Raw genomic sequence first — 17569 nt, forward strand, 5'->3', positions numbered from 1 at the left:
AATACACTAGCATGAGTTCATGACGTCTGTCCTACATCTAAAAAAACAACAGCAAGAGGGGATGAACCAGAAGAAGCTGTAAAAAGGAGTCAGAAAAACAAGATCTTCATGTTTCTCCTCACATGCAATGAACGGACTCATGCAAAGGCACATTCTGGAGCTGGTTTGTAGCTTTGATGTCAGTCAGTTTGATGTTTTCTCACAATAAAAATACAACATGCAAAGGAGGTTACGAAATGGAAGAACGCACAGCTCAATCTGTACTTTTGAGTTGATGAAATCGTAGCTCAGGTATGAACTCAACACGACTGCCTCTAGAGACTAAAACAGCTTTGAGGATGAGGAGGTGGAGGAGAAGAAGAAGCAGCTAGAGCTGTGGGGCTTACCGGGGAGATATATCCGGTGCGGACGTGCTGCTCTCTCTCCAGAGCAGTCTTCAGCTGGACCTCCAGATTGTGTTTGTGCTGGTTGGAGTTGACCAGTTGCTGGTGACAGCTCTCCAACTGCACCTTCAGCTCTTCTACCTGTGAGAGGCGCCACAGAACGGACAAGGTGAAAATGAGGAAACACAGGAGAGCACTGATCAAGAACCCAATCTTTTACATTGCATTGATCTCGGTTCAAGTGAACCACATGCGCACTCACATACACAGGTACACAAAACCCATATTCACCCCTTTCTTGTAGCTCTCCAGCAGTTTCTCCAGCTCGGCCGTCTCCCTGGTCTGCAGTGTCGAGGGCAGAGGTACCCTCCTCTCATCCCTGATGGGTGTCTGCTCCACCTGCTGCCAGTGCTGCTCGATCTCCTCCTCCACCAACTGCTGCCTCTCCAGGTAGGGGGGACCCCCACACTCACCCCCAGTGCTGCCTTCACTCCCTCCCCCACTCTCATAGTCCATTCTCCCAATCTCGGAGCCTGCTGGTTGGTCCACGGAGGAACTAGTCACAGACTCATACCTCCTCCTTCGTTCTTCCCGCCTCTGGCTCCGATCGGGGTCTCCTAGGTCAGTCTGCAGGGGCTCGGCCTCCTGGGCCCGCTGCTGAGCCAGAGCCTGGGCGATGGGTCGGAACTCGGCCCAGTCGAAGGTCTTGGAACGGCCCTCTCGCCGGCGCTCGCGGGCCCGACTTTTCTTGGGGCCTGGCCCTGGCTCCCGCTCCATGGACGAGGCTTCGGAGGAAAGGGAGTCCTGGGTCACGTCCGGCCGAACCAGTCCCTCCAGTGGGGAGAAGGAGCCGTGGTTGCTTGCCACATCCGGAGCAGTGGAGGGTCTGACGTTTTTCATGACAGCCTGGATCCAGTTCCTCCTTATGCCTGCAGTCATGGCCGACAGGGTGTGCATGCCCTCCTGGGTCTGAGGAGATTAGATTCAAACTGTACTATTAACTGCTGCACTATTGGGTGATAGTAAAAGGGGTGTTGAAGAGCTTTTAAATAATAATTTGAAAAAGTGAATACATAAATGCAAATCATTGTTATTACATAAAGATAATCGGAGGTTGGACGCGAGTGATTGGGGCTTACATGTATCTGGAAGCCGTAGTTGCGTTGAGCCTGGTATTCAGTGACATTATAACACGTAGACAGGTCTATTTCCCCGTCCAGATCTGAAGCCTGCAATTCAGCAACATTACAGATGACGAAAACAAAATCAGGAAGACAGAATAGACTCTTATCAGCACTGCAGGAGTTGGAGATGATACATTTTTTAACTGGGTACTTACGAAGATACCAATAGGAAACCAAAACAGTATTGGCAAACATGTATTCCATTTCTTTAAAGATAATTACCATTGATTATCAAGATAACTGCCATTGATGCTGTTGGTGGTCACAGTTAAACTAGGACGAATGACCAGTCTAGGTGGATTGAAAAATAAGTCACCTCTTCAGCAACGGAGTCCTTGTAGTATCCGAGGCTGTGGTCGGTCAGTACGAACCAATACTTCTTCCACTGTTCACAAACGGAGAGAGGGAACACAGGTCAGAGTTCACTGGGAATACAGAAACTGTTCTGATACTGCTGTAGACGGAGCAAAAAACATACATTTAGTGCCAGAAACGAAGAATAATGGAGTAATGACATTAGGAGCTTGGCTTCTGTGTGCAATACACACAGCAAAGAGAAAGACAAGAACAAACCCCTATGACAGCAGAGGAGACTGAAGTGATGTTGGTAGCCCTCTGAAAAGTAACGATCTCTATGAAAGCTTAATGTTAATTTAGACCGTGTAATATAGCGTTGGAGCATCAGTCTACACAATAAACACAGCTGTAAAAAGAGAAGCACCACATTACCCTTTCAACTGTCACCCATTGAAGCTGTGCCATCAAAGACTGGCTGGCCCATGGCACTAAAAGGCCATAGAATGCTACAGACATTCTGGAATGTTCTAGGTGAACGTTCAGACAACCGTTTGAACTTCAACCGACTTGCCTACTTTGATAAACTCACCAAACAGAAAAGTGCCATTTTCAAATCTCATGGCATCAATAAATGTTATTTCTTCAAGCGTTTAAATTTCCCTGAAACAATAGAAAAGCAACATCAGTTGTCCTGGTGAAGTTCCTAGGTTTTATTTCTTGCTTACATGTCCTTGCTCATCCAGCTTCACCATCCAACCTTTCTTGAAGTTCAGCAAGTCGGGCTGGAATGAGAAACAAATATGCTCAGCATTATTACACACCATCCCTAAAAGCATAACACAAAATGTAACCTCTTTAAAAATGCCAATTCAAATCAACCTGTGGTCTAGTGGCAGTCGAGTGAACCCACCACACAGTAAGATCATGCAAGATGAACCAAGAGATGCTGAAACACACAGATACTAAACTTGCAGCCTTTTAAAAACCACAGCCTCTCTCGGTTCTACTTAGGACTCCATCATTTTAACAAGTCATACTTACAGGCACCCACAGCTGAAAGAAAAGTATGAATTAACCCGACTAAGCGACTAGAGTGCATAGCTGACAGAAGCATTTTAAATCCAACATGCTACATTTTCTGCACTTTGTTACTTAGATGGTAACATATTTAGAAAATGTGTAATGACTATCGCAAACATTTGTAAGGTTCAAAAAGTCCCTTCAGTTACCTTTGGTCAACCTTCAAAACAAAACTTGATGTCTGAGAAAGAGCAGGAAAACATCCTCCACATGCTGGCTCTGCGCGAGGTAGGAGTTTCCCCTGATCACACATCTAGGATCAGATTAACTTACCACCAATCTTACCGTAAACATTAGGAGGATACAATAATAAAACTGTCCCTGGACCAGTGGTTAGGGGAAATATGTACCTACCCCATTCAACATCACAGAGCCTTCTGTACAAGTCCAATAAAACAGTTCATGTCTGTTGTGGTTTCACACAGTGGAAGAAAACACACAAAGTGCCCTGGGGAAGCAGTGCTGGTTTGTGGCACACACACACACACCTCAAACATACACACAGCAGAATGGGTGCCGACACACAGAGGCCTGAGGGCCATGGCCGAAAACATGAGTAGCAAGAAGGTAACCTGGACAGGAGAGGAGACTGTGCTGCCCCCTGTAGCATGGAGGACTGCATTAGGACATCCAGGACACCAACCAACCAGCTCTGAAACAGCATGTCCTAACCACATCACCCACCACAGTGCCCTTGACTGTCAGTTAGTTTACAGTATAATCATCTAACATCCCAGCCATAAAAACCCTGGTCACGAATACAGCCCCAAAAAAGTAGGAAGTAAAAGACCCCCAAAATACCTAATGACTTTGTCAAAGTCCTCGAGGTGCAGACTAATCGATAATCAGTTTATGAAACTATAACAATCCCTTGATGGCCTATTTCATTGAACCAACAAAAGGCACTCTGTGTACCAATATGGGGTCATTCATTCATTACTACAACCAAGCCAGGAGTATAATTTCCCAACCAAAGCTGCTGTAACGACATGATGTTCTAGCCAAAAACTCCAGTACCACGTGTTTAAAATGTTTAGTGCTTTAATAGGACACAGTGGCTCATTATCATAACATTTACACTAGCTAAGGCCTGCTGGGCCCTTTCTCAACCCAAATACTCTTAACCCTGTTACCCAACCCTTATACCCACAATGTTACCCAACCCGTATACTCCACCAACCCCACGACCCCTCAACTCAGCCGGGCTAAAGTCCTGGTGTTGCTGATGACCTCTAACCCCGAGAACAGCAGAACTATTGTGGTGTTGTCTGGCCTTGGAGAGAAAGCTCCTTCAGCTTAGCCCACACATACAAGAACACGCACACACGCCTTAGGTAAACAACGCTCACTGATTACAATGTTCTCCGTTTCAAACTCTCCCTGGTGTGTGTTTGAGTAGGCACACCCTGAGAGGTAACGTAGTAAGACGGAACGACAGAAGAGAGAAAAATGGTACTAACGGTCATGACAGACTCGGTGGTCCTGCGGTCCAGAGACTTAGCTCGTCTCAGAGGGGGCAGAGTGGAGGGGAAGTCCAGACTCTGGCCCAGGTTATGTCTCTGCTCCTGAAACACACAACATGACGTCAATACTACAGCAGCCATGTGTGTCAAAATAGCTCATATCAATGTGTCATGAGCCCAATTCCGTTTCTCCCAGTTTCCCCTCACACTTTTACAGAACAGTCTACCTACCAAACATATTATAGCCTTCATTTCTGTGGTATGCGATTTGTTTTTATGAGAAGAACAATCCTCCCATGTGAACAGTTTAACATGTGCTAACATCGCTCTGCACTGTCACAAGAACAAGTTCTTTTTGAACAGAATCACACATATTCTAACATGGAACTGAACCCAACAGCCTTTCACTGAACCAGAGAATGGAAACAAAGACAATGCTCTGATGCAGGAGAAAACAAGCCTCATCCAGGAGCGGTGTGTCTCAGAAAGAACTAGAGAGAGAGAGACAACAGTAGAGACAGAAACAGAGAGGAGAGGAGAGGAGAGAGAACAGTAGCGATAGAAACAGAGAGGAGAGGAGAGAGAGAGAACAGTAGCGATAGAAACAGAGAGGAGAGGAGAGAGAGAGAGAGAACAGTAGCGATAGAAACAGAGAGGAGAGAGAGAGGGAGAACAGTAGCGATAGAAACAGAGAGGAGAGGAGAGAGAGAGAACAGTAGCGATAGAAACCAAGAAGAGAGAGAACAGTAGAGATAGAAACAGAGATGAGAGAGAGAGAGAACAGTAGAGATAGAAAAGGAGAGGAGAGAGAGACAAACACAACCCACAGAGACCCCGGACAGCAACACAATTAGATCCAACCAAATCATGAGAAAACAAAAAGATAATTACTTAACACATTGGAAAGAATTAACAAAAAGAACAGTAAACTAGAATGCTACTTGGCCCTAAACAGAGTACACGGTGGCAGAATACCTGACCCCAGTGACTGACCTAAACTTAAGGAAAGCTTTGACTATGTACAGACTCAGTGAGCATAGCCTTGCTATTGAGAAAGGCCGACGTAGGCAGACCTGGCTTTCAAAAGAAGACAGGCTATGTGCACACTGCCCACAAAATGAGGTGGAAACTGAGCTGCACTTCTTAGCCTCCTGCCAAATAAGTGACAATATTAGATTACACAGATCCACAAAGAATTCAAAAACAAACCCAATTTTGATAAACTGTCATATCTACTAGGTGAAATACCAGTGTGCCCTCACAGCAGCACGGTTTGTGACCTGTTGCCACAAGAAAAGGGCAACCAGTGAAGAACAGACACCATTGTAAATACAACACATATTTATGCTTATTCATTTTCCCTTTTGTACTTTCACTATTTGCACATCGTTACAATACTGTGTATATATACACCTATGACATTTGAAATGTCTTTATTCTTTTGGAACCTCTGTGAGTGTAATGTTTACTGTTAATTTGTATTGTTTATTTTACTTTTGTTTATTATCTACTTCACTTGCTTTGGCAATGTCAACATATACGTTTCCCATGCCAATAAAGCCCTTGAATTGAGAGAGTGTGTGTAAGTGCAGGTGGGATGATGTTTACTACAAGTACCCTTGTGCTTGACAACACAGACAGGACAAAACTGGTCATAAAAACAACTCTCTTCTGGGGGCACTTTGGCCCGGGACACCTTTTTGGAGGAACATTTTGGGTACAGTCTCTCTCTTTGAGGTCTTTCTGTTGTTGGTCCTACAACAGAGGTGTTTTGTCCCGGCAAGGGCAGAGTGGGAAAGGGAAGTTAGTATCATCACGGGAATCCAGCCACATAATGGAAACTGGAAATGAATACAGCACACTCTCCAGACCCTTTGACCTCTAACCGAAACAAGGACACACAGACAGACACAGAGAGAAAAAAAATAATATATATATATATATATATATATATATATATATATATATATATATACAAACATACACACGAGACAGAAAGTCTGCTTCATGTGCAACAGCTCACAGAATCTAACAAAGCTCCTATTTTAGAGATCCGGTGCTGTGTCATTTCAAATCAAAGTTTATTTGTCACGTACACACATGTTAAAGCAGCAGCAGCGAAATGCATGTTTCTAGCCCTAGCAGTGCAATAAATGTAACAGTACAACACTAATACAAAATAAATTATGTTTAAAGAACAAAAAAAAGAAACATGAGATGAAGAAATATCCGGGATACAAATACAAGGTGTGTATAGACAGTATGGACAATATACAGTGCCTTTCAGAAAGTATTCACAACTCTTTACTTACACATTTTGTTACGTTACAGCCTGAATTTAAAACTAAATTGAGATTTTGTGTCACTGATCGACACACAATACCCCATAATATCAAAGTGGAATTTGTTAGTAGAACATTTTAGACATTTAAAGCTGAAATGCCATGTAACCCCGTTGTTATGGCAAACTTAAATCATGTAAAGTTCAGGAGTCAAATATAAGTCTCAACAAATCGCATAATAAGTTGCATGGACTCATTCAGTGTTCAATAATAGGTGTTTTTGAATAACCCCACACATACAATTACGTGTAAGGTCCGTCACTCGAGAAGTGAATTTCAAGCACACGTTCAACTACAAAGACCAGGGAGGTTTCACTGGGTGGAAAGGGTCCATATCAGTGGATATCTTTACATGACCCCTTTTTTACATATATATTCTAGAGAATACAGACCATTCCCAATGCAGATTTTGAGTACCTGTATAAAAGACACCTGTCCACACACTCAATCAAGCAGACTCCAACCTCTCCGCAATGGCCAAGACCAGACAGCTGTGTAAGGACATCAGGGATAAAATTGTAGACCTGCACAAGTAGCTGGGATCGGCTACAGGACAATAGGCAAGCAGCTTGGTGAGAAGGAAACAACTTAATTACTTAAAAATCATACAATGTGATTTTCTGGATTTTTGTTTTAGATTCCGTCTCTCACAGTTGAAGTGTACCTATGATACAAATTACAGACCTCTACATGCTTTGTAAGTAGGAAAACCTGCAATATCAGCAGTGTATCAAATACTTGTTTTCCCACTGTATATGTCCGAGCGGCATTGGACTAAGATACAGTGGCATAGAACAGAATATATACACATATGAGATGAGTAATGAAATATATGGAGACATTATTAAAGTGGCTAGTGTTTCATTTCCTTAAAGTTGCCAGTGACTCCTAATCTGTCTATAGTCAGCAGCCTCTGATGTGCTGGATGGCTGTTTAACAGTCAGTGGTGTGGTATAAAATACAATACAGTATATAAACTCAGCAAAAAAAGAAACGTCCTCTCACTGTCAACTGTGTTTATCTTAGCGTGTAAATATTTGTATGGACATATCAAGATTCAACAACAGAAATAAACAGAACAAGTTCCACAGACATGTGGCTAGCAGAAATTTAATAATGTGTCCCCGAACAAAGGGGAGGGGGGGGGGGGGGGGTCGGGTCAAAATCAAACAGTCAGTATCTGGTGTGGCCACCAGCTGCATTAAGAACTGCAGTGCATCTCCTCCTCATGGACTGCACCAGATTTGCCAGTTCTTGCTGTGGGATGTTACCCCACACTTCCACCAAGACACCTGCAAGTTCCCGGACATTTCTGGGGGGAATGGCCCTAGCCCTCACCCTCCGATCCCAGGTCCCAGACATGCTCAATGGGATTGAGATCCAGGCTCTTCGCTGGCCATGGCAGAACACTGACATGCCTGTCTTGCAGGAAATCACACACAGGTGTCCTGTGTGAATTTAAGTATGCTCTCTCTAATTCTCTTTCTCTCTGAAGACCTGAGCCCTAGGACCATGACTCAGGACTACCTGGCATGATAACTCCTTGCTGTCCCCAGTCCACCTGTCCGTGCTGCTGCTCCAGTTTCAACTGTTCTGCCTGCGGCTATGGAATCCTGACCTGTTCACCGGACATGCTACCTGTCCCAGACCTGCTGTTTTCAACTCTCTAGAGACAGCAGGAGTGATAGAGATACTCTTAATGATCGGCTATGAAAAGCCAACTGACATTTACTCCGGAGGTGCTGACTTGCTGCACCCTCGACAACTACTGAGATTATTATTATTTGACCCTGCTGGTCATTTATGAACATTTGAACATCTTGGCCATGTTCTGTTATAATCTCCAACCGGCACAGCCAGAAGAGGACTGGCCACCCATCATAGCCTGGTTCCTCTAGGTTTCTTCCTAGGTTTTGGCCTTTCTAAGGAGTTTTTCCTAGCCACTGTGCTTCTACACCTGCATTGCTTGCTGTTTGGGGTTTTAGGCTATACAGCACTTTGAGATATCAGCTGATGTACGAAGGGCTATATAAATACATTTGATATTGTTGAAATCTTTTCATTTGTTTTTTAAGCACTTCCTTACTGCTTTAGCACATGGCCATAATGTGAATTATCTAACGATGCCAAAAGAGTGTAAACAAAGAACAGTTCTGTTCAATGTGAAAGGTTATCTTTATTATAGAACAATGGGCAATTTAATACAGTAAATAGTTTGGGTTAACTTAGTGACAATGTTCAGAAAATACATTTTGGAAATTTGGTCAAAGTACTCCTTTTCTAAATATTTGTTTCCAAATGATTAATGTAGAGCAGGTGTTCCCAAACTGATGTGGGAATTCACATGTTTTAATTATTTACATTTTTTCTTCACATTTTCAAACAGTTAATTTATATTTTCCAACGGGGCTATACATTTGGGTGAGTTTTTTTTCTCCCCTGAGTAGCCTCATTTCACTACCAAAAATACAATTCAACCAACTAGTGTTCAGCGAAATAACACAATGTCAAATACAGGTAGCCTAGTCAAATAATTAACATCCAATCACATCAACCGTTATTCTCTCGTGGGAATTCCACTAACAGACCGTATGTAGCCAAACTGTTCACTTATATTGGGACAAGTGCCTTTCCTCAGCCAGTGTGTTATATGTGCAAAAGTACTTTCTCACAACTCGATGAAACCTTCACTCTTGTGCAGACATTTAGAAACAAAACATGGCAATTTGAAAAATAGGCCACGGGAGTTTTTGGAGCGAGAATTAAGACGACTTTCGAGTAGTAAGACATGTATAAAAGCAACAGATACCATTAATAAGAAGGGGCTACAAGCATCTTATATGGTGAGCTACCGAGTGGCTAGGACAGGCAAGACCCATACTATTGTGGAGGACTTCTTCCTGCTGACGTGGACATGGCTGTGACAATGCCGGGGGAAAAGGCAACAAAAAAAAACCATACCGACAATGCCTTCATCAAGCAACACTGTTTCCCGACGCATCAGTGACATGGCAGGGGATGTTTTACAACAATTACTGCTTCGCATACAAGACAGTGAATTCTACGCGTTACAGCTGGATGAGTCAACAGACGAGGCGGGCCTGGCACAGCTCCTGATATATGTCCATTATGTTTATGGGGGGGTGGGGGGGGGGGGGGGGGGGGGTCAATTAAGGAAGACATCCTCTTCTGCAAACCACTGGAAACAGGACAATATATTTTTAAAGTACTGGGCAACTTTGTGACATCAAATGGACTTTGATGGTCAAGATGTGCTGGTATTTGTACTGATGGCGCAAAAGCCATGACAGGGTGACATAGTGGAGTGGTAACACGCATGCAAGCAGTTTCTCCCGACCCCATTTGGGTACACTGCAGCATCCACCGAGAGGCTCTTGCTGCCAAGGGAATGCCTGACAGCTTGAACGACGTTTTGGACACTACAGTGAAAATAGTTAACTTTATTAAAGCAAGGCCCCTGAACTCTTGTGTATTTTCTGCACTATGCAATGATATGGGTAGCGACCATGTAACACTTTTACAACATACAGAAGTACGCTGGTTATCAATTGACACATTTTTTTTTAAATTGAGAGACAAGCTTAAAGTTTTCTTTACTGACCATAATTTGCACTTGTCTGACGACGAGCTTCTCACACGACTGGCCTATCTGGGTGATGTTTTTTCTCGCCTGAAAGATCTGAATCTAGCATTACAGGGACTCTCCGCAACTATATTCAATGTGCGGGACACAATTGAGGCTATGATTAAGAAGTTGGAGCTCCTCTCTGTCTGCATTAACAAGGACAACACACAGGTCTTTCCATCATGGTATGATTTTTGTGTACAAATGAACTCAAGCTTAAGGACAATGTCAAATGTGATATGGGTGTGCAATTACGCAGGTACTTTCCTGAAACGGATGACACAAACAACTGGATTCGTTATCCCTTTAATTTCCTGTCTCCAGTCCACTTACCGATATCTGAACAAGAGAGCCTCATCCAAATTGCAACAAGCGGTTCTGTGAAAATTGAATTTAATCAGAAGCCACTGCCAGATTTCTGGATTGGGCTGCGCTCAGAGTATCCTGCCTTGGCAAATCGAGATGTTAAGACACTGATGTAACTACATGAGCGGATTCTCGGCCCTCACTAGAATGAAAACTAAATACAGCCACAGACTGTGTGGAAAATTATTTAAGACAGACTTTCTCTCCAATACAACCCAACATTGCAGAGTTATGTGCCTCCTTTCAAGCACACTCTTCTCATTAACCTGTGGTGAGTTATTCACAATTTTGGATGAACAAATAAGGTTTAATAAGTAAGATGGTTAAATAAAGAGCAAAATTATTGATTATTATTATTATTTGTGCCCTAGACCTACCTCTCTAAGATCAAGATCAACTGAATGGGTTTAAAGGGGGTACAATCTCTGTACCACACATACACACAGTGCTGTAGTTGTACCTCTTTGTGGAAGCGTCTGTGTTCGCTGCGGCCCTGTCTGGCTCCAGTCCTCCCAGCCTCCTCCACCTCCATCCTCTCTGCATTCTCCAGCTCCAATGCCTCCAGCTTCTCTATCACCCCAGATCGACTAGAACACATATGGAACAAGGTTAAAGGTCAGCGGTGAAGGCTAGAGGTCAGAGGCCTTTAGTTGAACTTTTTTTTGTGGATAAAAAAAAAATGGTTTTGGGTATGGCAAAAAAAAATGTACTTCCTTCTCAGGTGGAGAAAATAGATTAACTTTATTGGATACTGTAGTTTTCCTGTGTGTGTGTGTGTGTGTGTGTGTGTGTGTGTGTGTGTGTGTGTGTGTGTGTGTGTGTGTGTGTGTGTGTGTACGTGTGTACGTGTGTACGTGTGTACGTGTGTACGTGTGTACGTGTGTACGGGTGTGTGGTTGGGGGGTAAACGTTGCATAATTCACATTTATAGGTGAACATTACAATACCCCGCTACATGAAACGTGAGTAACAGACATGATGAATTTGAGAAGGAGAGTTTAGGTTCATACTCTTGTGACCTTTCTGTTCCAACTTCTGTAAACACACAGCAGACATGCAGTGAAACGATAGATACACCGGCAGCTTTGACGTATTCCTCCCTTACGTCTTTCTTTCTACCCTCGGTTGATGAGGAGCGAGAGTCGCTTGGAAATACATTTTTTTACTGTGCCCTTATTAGGGGAATCCTCTGCGGTAGCTGGCTTCCTTACAAGGCAACGGGTGAGGGAGAGAGAGAAATGAAGAAATGGCGAGAAAGAGAGGACGAGAGGTATTTTCAGTCACATGACTGTTTGCACCCCACCAGCCAGTGAAGGAGCCGAGTGGCAGTGTGTGTGTGTGTTTGTATTTGTGTGCAATAATTCTGGAATAGAGTGCTGCTGGGGTCCAGAATGGCAGTGTTCTGAAATGAAACAAAATGGACCAATTTTTAATCAGTCTACTGGACATTCCTGATCTCTTCCTTGCTCTCTCGTTAAGCTCTTCCTCTCAGGCCTGGTTTTGGATGAGGGGATGAGGTGGGTGGGTGTGGTGTGGGTGTGTCTGCTTAACCTCTTGACCCTTTCCTAGAACAGAGCCAGGAGCGGATGATGGGCGAATGTAAAGTACAAAGCCTGTTTATTCAGTGTGTTTATGCTGAAAAACCACAGGGGGAAAAAAACACAGGGAAAGGTAATTATTACAGTTGAAGTCGGAAGTTTATAAACACTAAGGTTGGAGTCATTAAAACTAATTTTCAACCACTCCACACATTTCTTGTTAACTTCTCTAGGGTAGGGGGCACCCTTTGGAATTTTGGATGAAAAGCATACCCAAATTAAACAGCTTTCTACTCAGGCCCAGAAGATAGGATATGCATATAATTAGTAGATTTGGATAGAAAACGCTAAAGTTTCCAAAACTGTTAAAATAATGTCTGAGTATAACAGAACTGATTTGGCAGGCGAAAACATCAGAAAAATCCATTCAGGAAGTAGTTTGTTTTGTTGTTGTGTAGTTTTCGATTCAATGTCATTACAGTATCCATTGACCTAGGACTCAAATTGCAGTTCCTATGCCTTCCACTAGATGTCAACAGTCTTTAGAAATTGTTTCAGGCTTGTATTCTGAAAAATTAGGGAGTAAGAGAAGTCTGAATGAGTGGACCCGGCCGTGTCAAAGCTTTTTCATGCGCACGACAAGAGAGTGCCTTTCTTGTTTACCTTTTATATCGACAACGTTATAATCCGGTTGAAATATTATAGATCATTTGGGCTAAAAACAACCTGAGGATTGAATATAAACATAGTTTGACATGTTTCTATGAACTTTACAGATACAATTTGGATTTTTTGTCTGCCTGTTGTGACTGCTTTTTAGTCTGTGGATTACTGAAGAAAATGCGAACAAAACTGAGGTTTTCGGATATAAAGAGAGGCTTTATCGAACAAAAGGAACATTTATTGAATAAATGAATGTCTTCTGAGTGCCACCATATGAAGATCATCAAAGGGATTAATTTTATCTCTATTTCTGACTTGTGTAACTCTTCTACTTGGCCAGTTACTGTTTGTAATGATTTGTCTGCTGGGCGATGTTCTGAAATAATCGTACGATCTGCTTTCGCTGTAAAGCATTTTTTAAATCTGACACAGTGGTTCTATTCACAAGACGTTAATCTTTAAACCAATGTAAAATAGTTGTATCTTTTCTGAATTTTTATAATGAGTATTTCTGTATTTAAATCTTTGCAAAAATTGTTTGCAGACAGATTATTTCACTTATAATTCACTGTATCACAATTCCAGTGGGTCAGAACTTTACATACACTAAGTTGACTGTGCCTTTAAAACAGCTTGGAAAATTCCAGAAAAGATGTCATGGCTTTAGAAGCTTCGTATAGGCTAATTGACACCATTTGAGTCAATTGGAGGTGTACCTGTGGATGTATTCCAAGGCCTACCTTCACAGTCAATGCCTCTTTGCTTGACATCATGGGAAAATCAAAAGAGAATCAGCAAAGACTTCAGAAAAACAATTATAGACGACCACAAGTCTGGTTCATCCTTGGCAGCAATTTCTCAAATGTCTGAAGGTACCACGTTCATCTGTACAAACAATAGTAAGCATAAACACCATGGGACCACACAGCCATTATACCACTCAGGAAGGAGACGCGTTCTGTCTCCTAGAGATTTACTTTGGTACGAAAAGTGCAAATCAATCACAGAACAACAGCAAAGGAACTTGTGGAGATGCTGGAGGAAACAGGTACAAAGGTATCTATATCCACAATAAAACAAGTCCTATATCGACATAACCTGAAAGGCTGCTCAGCAAGGAAGAAGCCATTTCTCCAAAACCACCATAAAAAAGCCAGACTACTGTTTGCAACTGCACATGGGGACAAAGATCGTACTTTTTGGAGAAATGCCCTCTGGTCTGATGAAACAAAAATAGAACTGTTTGGCCATAATGACCATCGTTATGTTTGGAGGAAAAAGGGGGATGCTTGCAAGCCAAAGAACACCATCCCTGAAGCACGGGGGTGGCAGCATCATGTTGTGGGGGTGCTTTACTGCAGGAGGGACTGAGGAAAGAAAATTATGTGGATATATTGAAGCAACATCTCAAGACATCAGTCAGGAAGTTAAAGCTTGGTCGCAAATGGGTCTTCCAAATGGACAACGACCCCAAGCATGCTTCCAAAGTTGTGGCAAAATGGCTTAAGGTCAACAAAGTCAAGGTATTGGAGTGGCCATCACAAAGCCCTGACCTCAATCCTATAGAACATTTGTGGGCAGAACTGAAAAAGCTTGTGCGAGCAAGGAGGTCTACCAACCTGACTAATTTACACCAGCACTGTCAGGAGGAATGGGCCAAAATTCACCCAACTTGTTTGACCCAAGTTAAACAATTTAAAGGCAATGCTACCAAATACTAATTGAGTGTATGTAAACGTCTGACCCACTAGGAATGTGATGAAAGAAATAAAAGCAGAAATAAAAGCTGAAATAAATCACTAATATTATTCTGACATTTCACATTCTTAAAATAAAGTGGTGATCCTAACTGACCTAAGACAGGGAATCAACTGTACATACATAACTCCTATGAGAAGTAAAAAGGAACTATGGAAAGCAGAGATTCGTCGATTTCACCAAACACAGCCTTTTCCTCTTGGTCTGAGTGTGTGTGTTTTGACGCAGCTTCGTTGGGGGTGTGTGTGCATCACAAGGCTGTGTGTGTGTATCTGTGCAAGTGTGTTTAGAAGCAGAGACTGTGTGTGTTGCTGCATCATTGGAATCTCTACTGATGTCCTTCCAGGCCAGAGTGCCTGCTGGTCTGTAACCTGGCAGTCAGACAGCAGAGTTCACTAACCTGGTTTACCAGCCTATACAAGTACCTGATTAACAGCTAAGGCTTTACCTTGATAAATATATCCTAGGTAAGAAACGGTGACTGAAGTCTGGAACCTTCTTTTATTCTCATTATACTGACCTCTTAGGTCTGAACATGGAACTATCTTTTTTGTCTCTCTGGACTAAGACAGAACAGACATGCAAACAGATGGACAGACAGACAGACTTGCCTCCTTTCGGGACTGAACACGACCTCTTTCTCCTCACCAGGACTCCTCACTCGACTCCTCTTCTCTGCCTTCCTGGCCTCAGCCTCCAGCCTCCTGGACCGTGGCATATCATTGTGCCCGCTGTGGCCTAGCCCTAACCGCCCCCCCGGGTGGCTCTCTGTGCTGGTCACCGTGCTGCCGCTGGCGTCAGAGTCCAGCGAACTAACAGAGCCACTGATGTGGGAGCCGTTGGACAGCAGGGAGCTGCCGGAGGGGAAAGGGTCGCTGGGGACCGGGGAGAGGCAGCGGGGCACCCCGCCCAGGCTGGAGCAGGAGCCCGTGGGAGACAGGAGGTCGTGGTGGGGTAGCGGGACTGAGCCGTGGAGAGGGAGGCCGCTACGGTCCACCTCGTCACCATTGACTGAGCCGGCATCTGAGCCCCGACCCACGGAACCACATTCACCTGGAAGAGGGAGGGGGGTGGAGGGTCAATGATGGTGAAGGATAGATAAGAACAGTAGAAAACTCTTACCATCGCTAATGTTATAATATTTTACAGCTGTGTAGCTTGCTAACACCATTACAATCCTATCAGATTGACATATGGGTATTTCTATAAATACTGGGGCCAATGTGTGACATTGGGATAACTTCAAAATGGTTTGAAACAAAAATAAAATGTTTTTTTTTTCATGTAGTTCCACATGTGTACTTAGAGGAATATATGCAAATAGGCCCCTAAATCCACCTATACATCCTTTAAGCAGGGTTCATACAGACATTGGCAAGTCAAATTCAAGTACTCTCAGGTACTTTTTCACCTCTATGGGATTGGTGTCCCCCCGTGAGACGGTTGAGCTAACGTAGGCTAATGTGATTACCATGAGGTTGTAAGTAACAAAAACATTTCCCAGGACATAGACATATCTGATATGGGCAGAAAGCTTAAATTTTAAAGCTCTCAATTAACATTTAAGGACCTCAATGTTAAACAACTGTATAATGTATATCTTCATTTTCATCTTCTGCACATCTACCATTCCAGTGTTTAAATTGCCATATTGTAATTACTTAGCCACCATGGCCTATTTATTGCCTTAACTCCCTCATCTTACCTCATTTGCACACCCTGTTTATAGACTTTTGTTTTCTTTTGTTCTGCTGTATTATTGACTATGTTTTGTTCATTCCATGTGCAACTCTGTGTTGTCGTCAAACTGCTATGCTTTATCTTGGCCAGGTCGCAGTTGCAAATAAGAACTTGTTCTCAACTAGCCTACCTGGTTACATAAAAAGGTAAAATAAATTGTAAAAATATATATATATATATATATATATATATATATATATATATATATATATATATATATATATATATATATATATATATATATATATATATATATATATATATATATATATATATATATAAATATATAATTGAACATAGGGCTTCATATAGAACCCCCCACTAAAAAGCATTCAAAAAGTATATATATACAGTGCCTTGCGAAAGTATTCGGCCCCCTTGAACTTTGCGACCTTTTGCCACATTTCAGGCTTCAAACATAAAGATATAAAACTGTATTTTTTTGTGAAGAATCAACAACAAGTGGGACACAATCATGAAGTGGAACGACATTTATTGGATATTTCAAACTTTTTTAACAAATCAAAAACTGAAAAATTGGGCGTGCAAAATTATTCAGCCCCCTTAAGTTAATACTTTGTAGCGCCACCTTTTGCTGCGATTACAGCTGTAAGTCGCTTGGGGTATGTCTCTATCAGTTTTGCACATCGAGAGACTGACATTTTTTCCCATTCCTCCTTGCAAAACAGCTCGAGCTCAGTGAGGTTGGATGGAGAGCATTTGTGAACAGCAGTTTTCAGTTCTTTCCACAGATTCTCGATTGGATTCAGGTCTGGACTTTGACTTGGCCATTCTAACACCTGGATATGTTTATTTTTGAACCATTCCATTGTAGATTTTGCTTTATGTTTTGGATCATTGTCTTGTTGGAAGACAAATCTCCGTCCCAGTCTCAGGTCTTTTGCAGACTACATCAGGTTCTCTTCAAGAATGGTCCTGTATTTGGCTCCATCCATCTTCCCATCAATTTTAACCATCTTCCCTGTCCCTGCTGAAGAAAAGCAGGCCCAAACCATGATGCTGCCACCACCATGTTTGACAGTGGGGATGGTGTGTTCAGAGTGATGAGCTGTGTTGCTTTTACGCCAAACATAAGGTTTTGCATTGTT

The 17569-nt window shown here is 42.7% G+C and overlaps 1 protein-coding gene across 5 annotated transcripts in view; it reads right to left on the reverse strand.

Annotated features, from left to right (window-relative positions):
* mprip (myosin phosphatase Rho interacting protein) overlaps window positions 1–17569 on the reverse strand; it is a 70859-nt gene that overhangs the window by 25616 nt on the left and 27674 nt on the right. For all 5 annotated transcript variants that reach the window (XM_021575554.2, XM_021575555.2, XM_021575556.2 and 2 more), the window contains exons 6-13: window positions 15332–15773; window positions 11222–11348; window positions 4405–4509; window positions 2590–2646; window positions 1884–1952; window positions 1523–1612; window positions 675–1352; window positions 387–524 (exon numbers count right to left, since the gene is read on the reverse strand). In XM_021575554.2, coding sequence (XP_021431229.2) covers window positions 387–524; window positions 675–1352; window positions 1523–1612; window positions 1884–1952; window positions 2590–2646; window positions 4405–4509; window positions 11222–11348; window positions 15332–15773 — 1706 coding nt within the window. The remainder of the gene's footprint in view (window positions 1–386; window positions 525–674; window positions 1353–1522; window positions 1613–1883; window positions 1953–2589; window positions 2647–4404; window positions 4510–11221; window positions 11349–15331; window positions 15774–17569) is intronic.

Source organism: Oncorhynchus mykiss, chromosome 20 (assembly GCF_013265735.2).
Source record: "Oncorhynchus mykiss isolate Arlee chromosome 20, USDA_OmykA_1.1, whole genome shotgun sequence".
Taxonomy (NCBI): domain Eukaryota; kingdom Metazoa; phylum Chordata; class Actinopteri; order Salmoniformes; family Salmonidae; genus Oncorhynchus; species Oncorhynchus mykiss.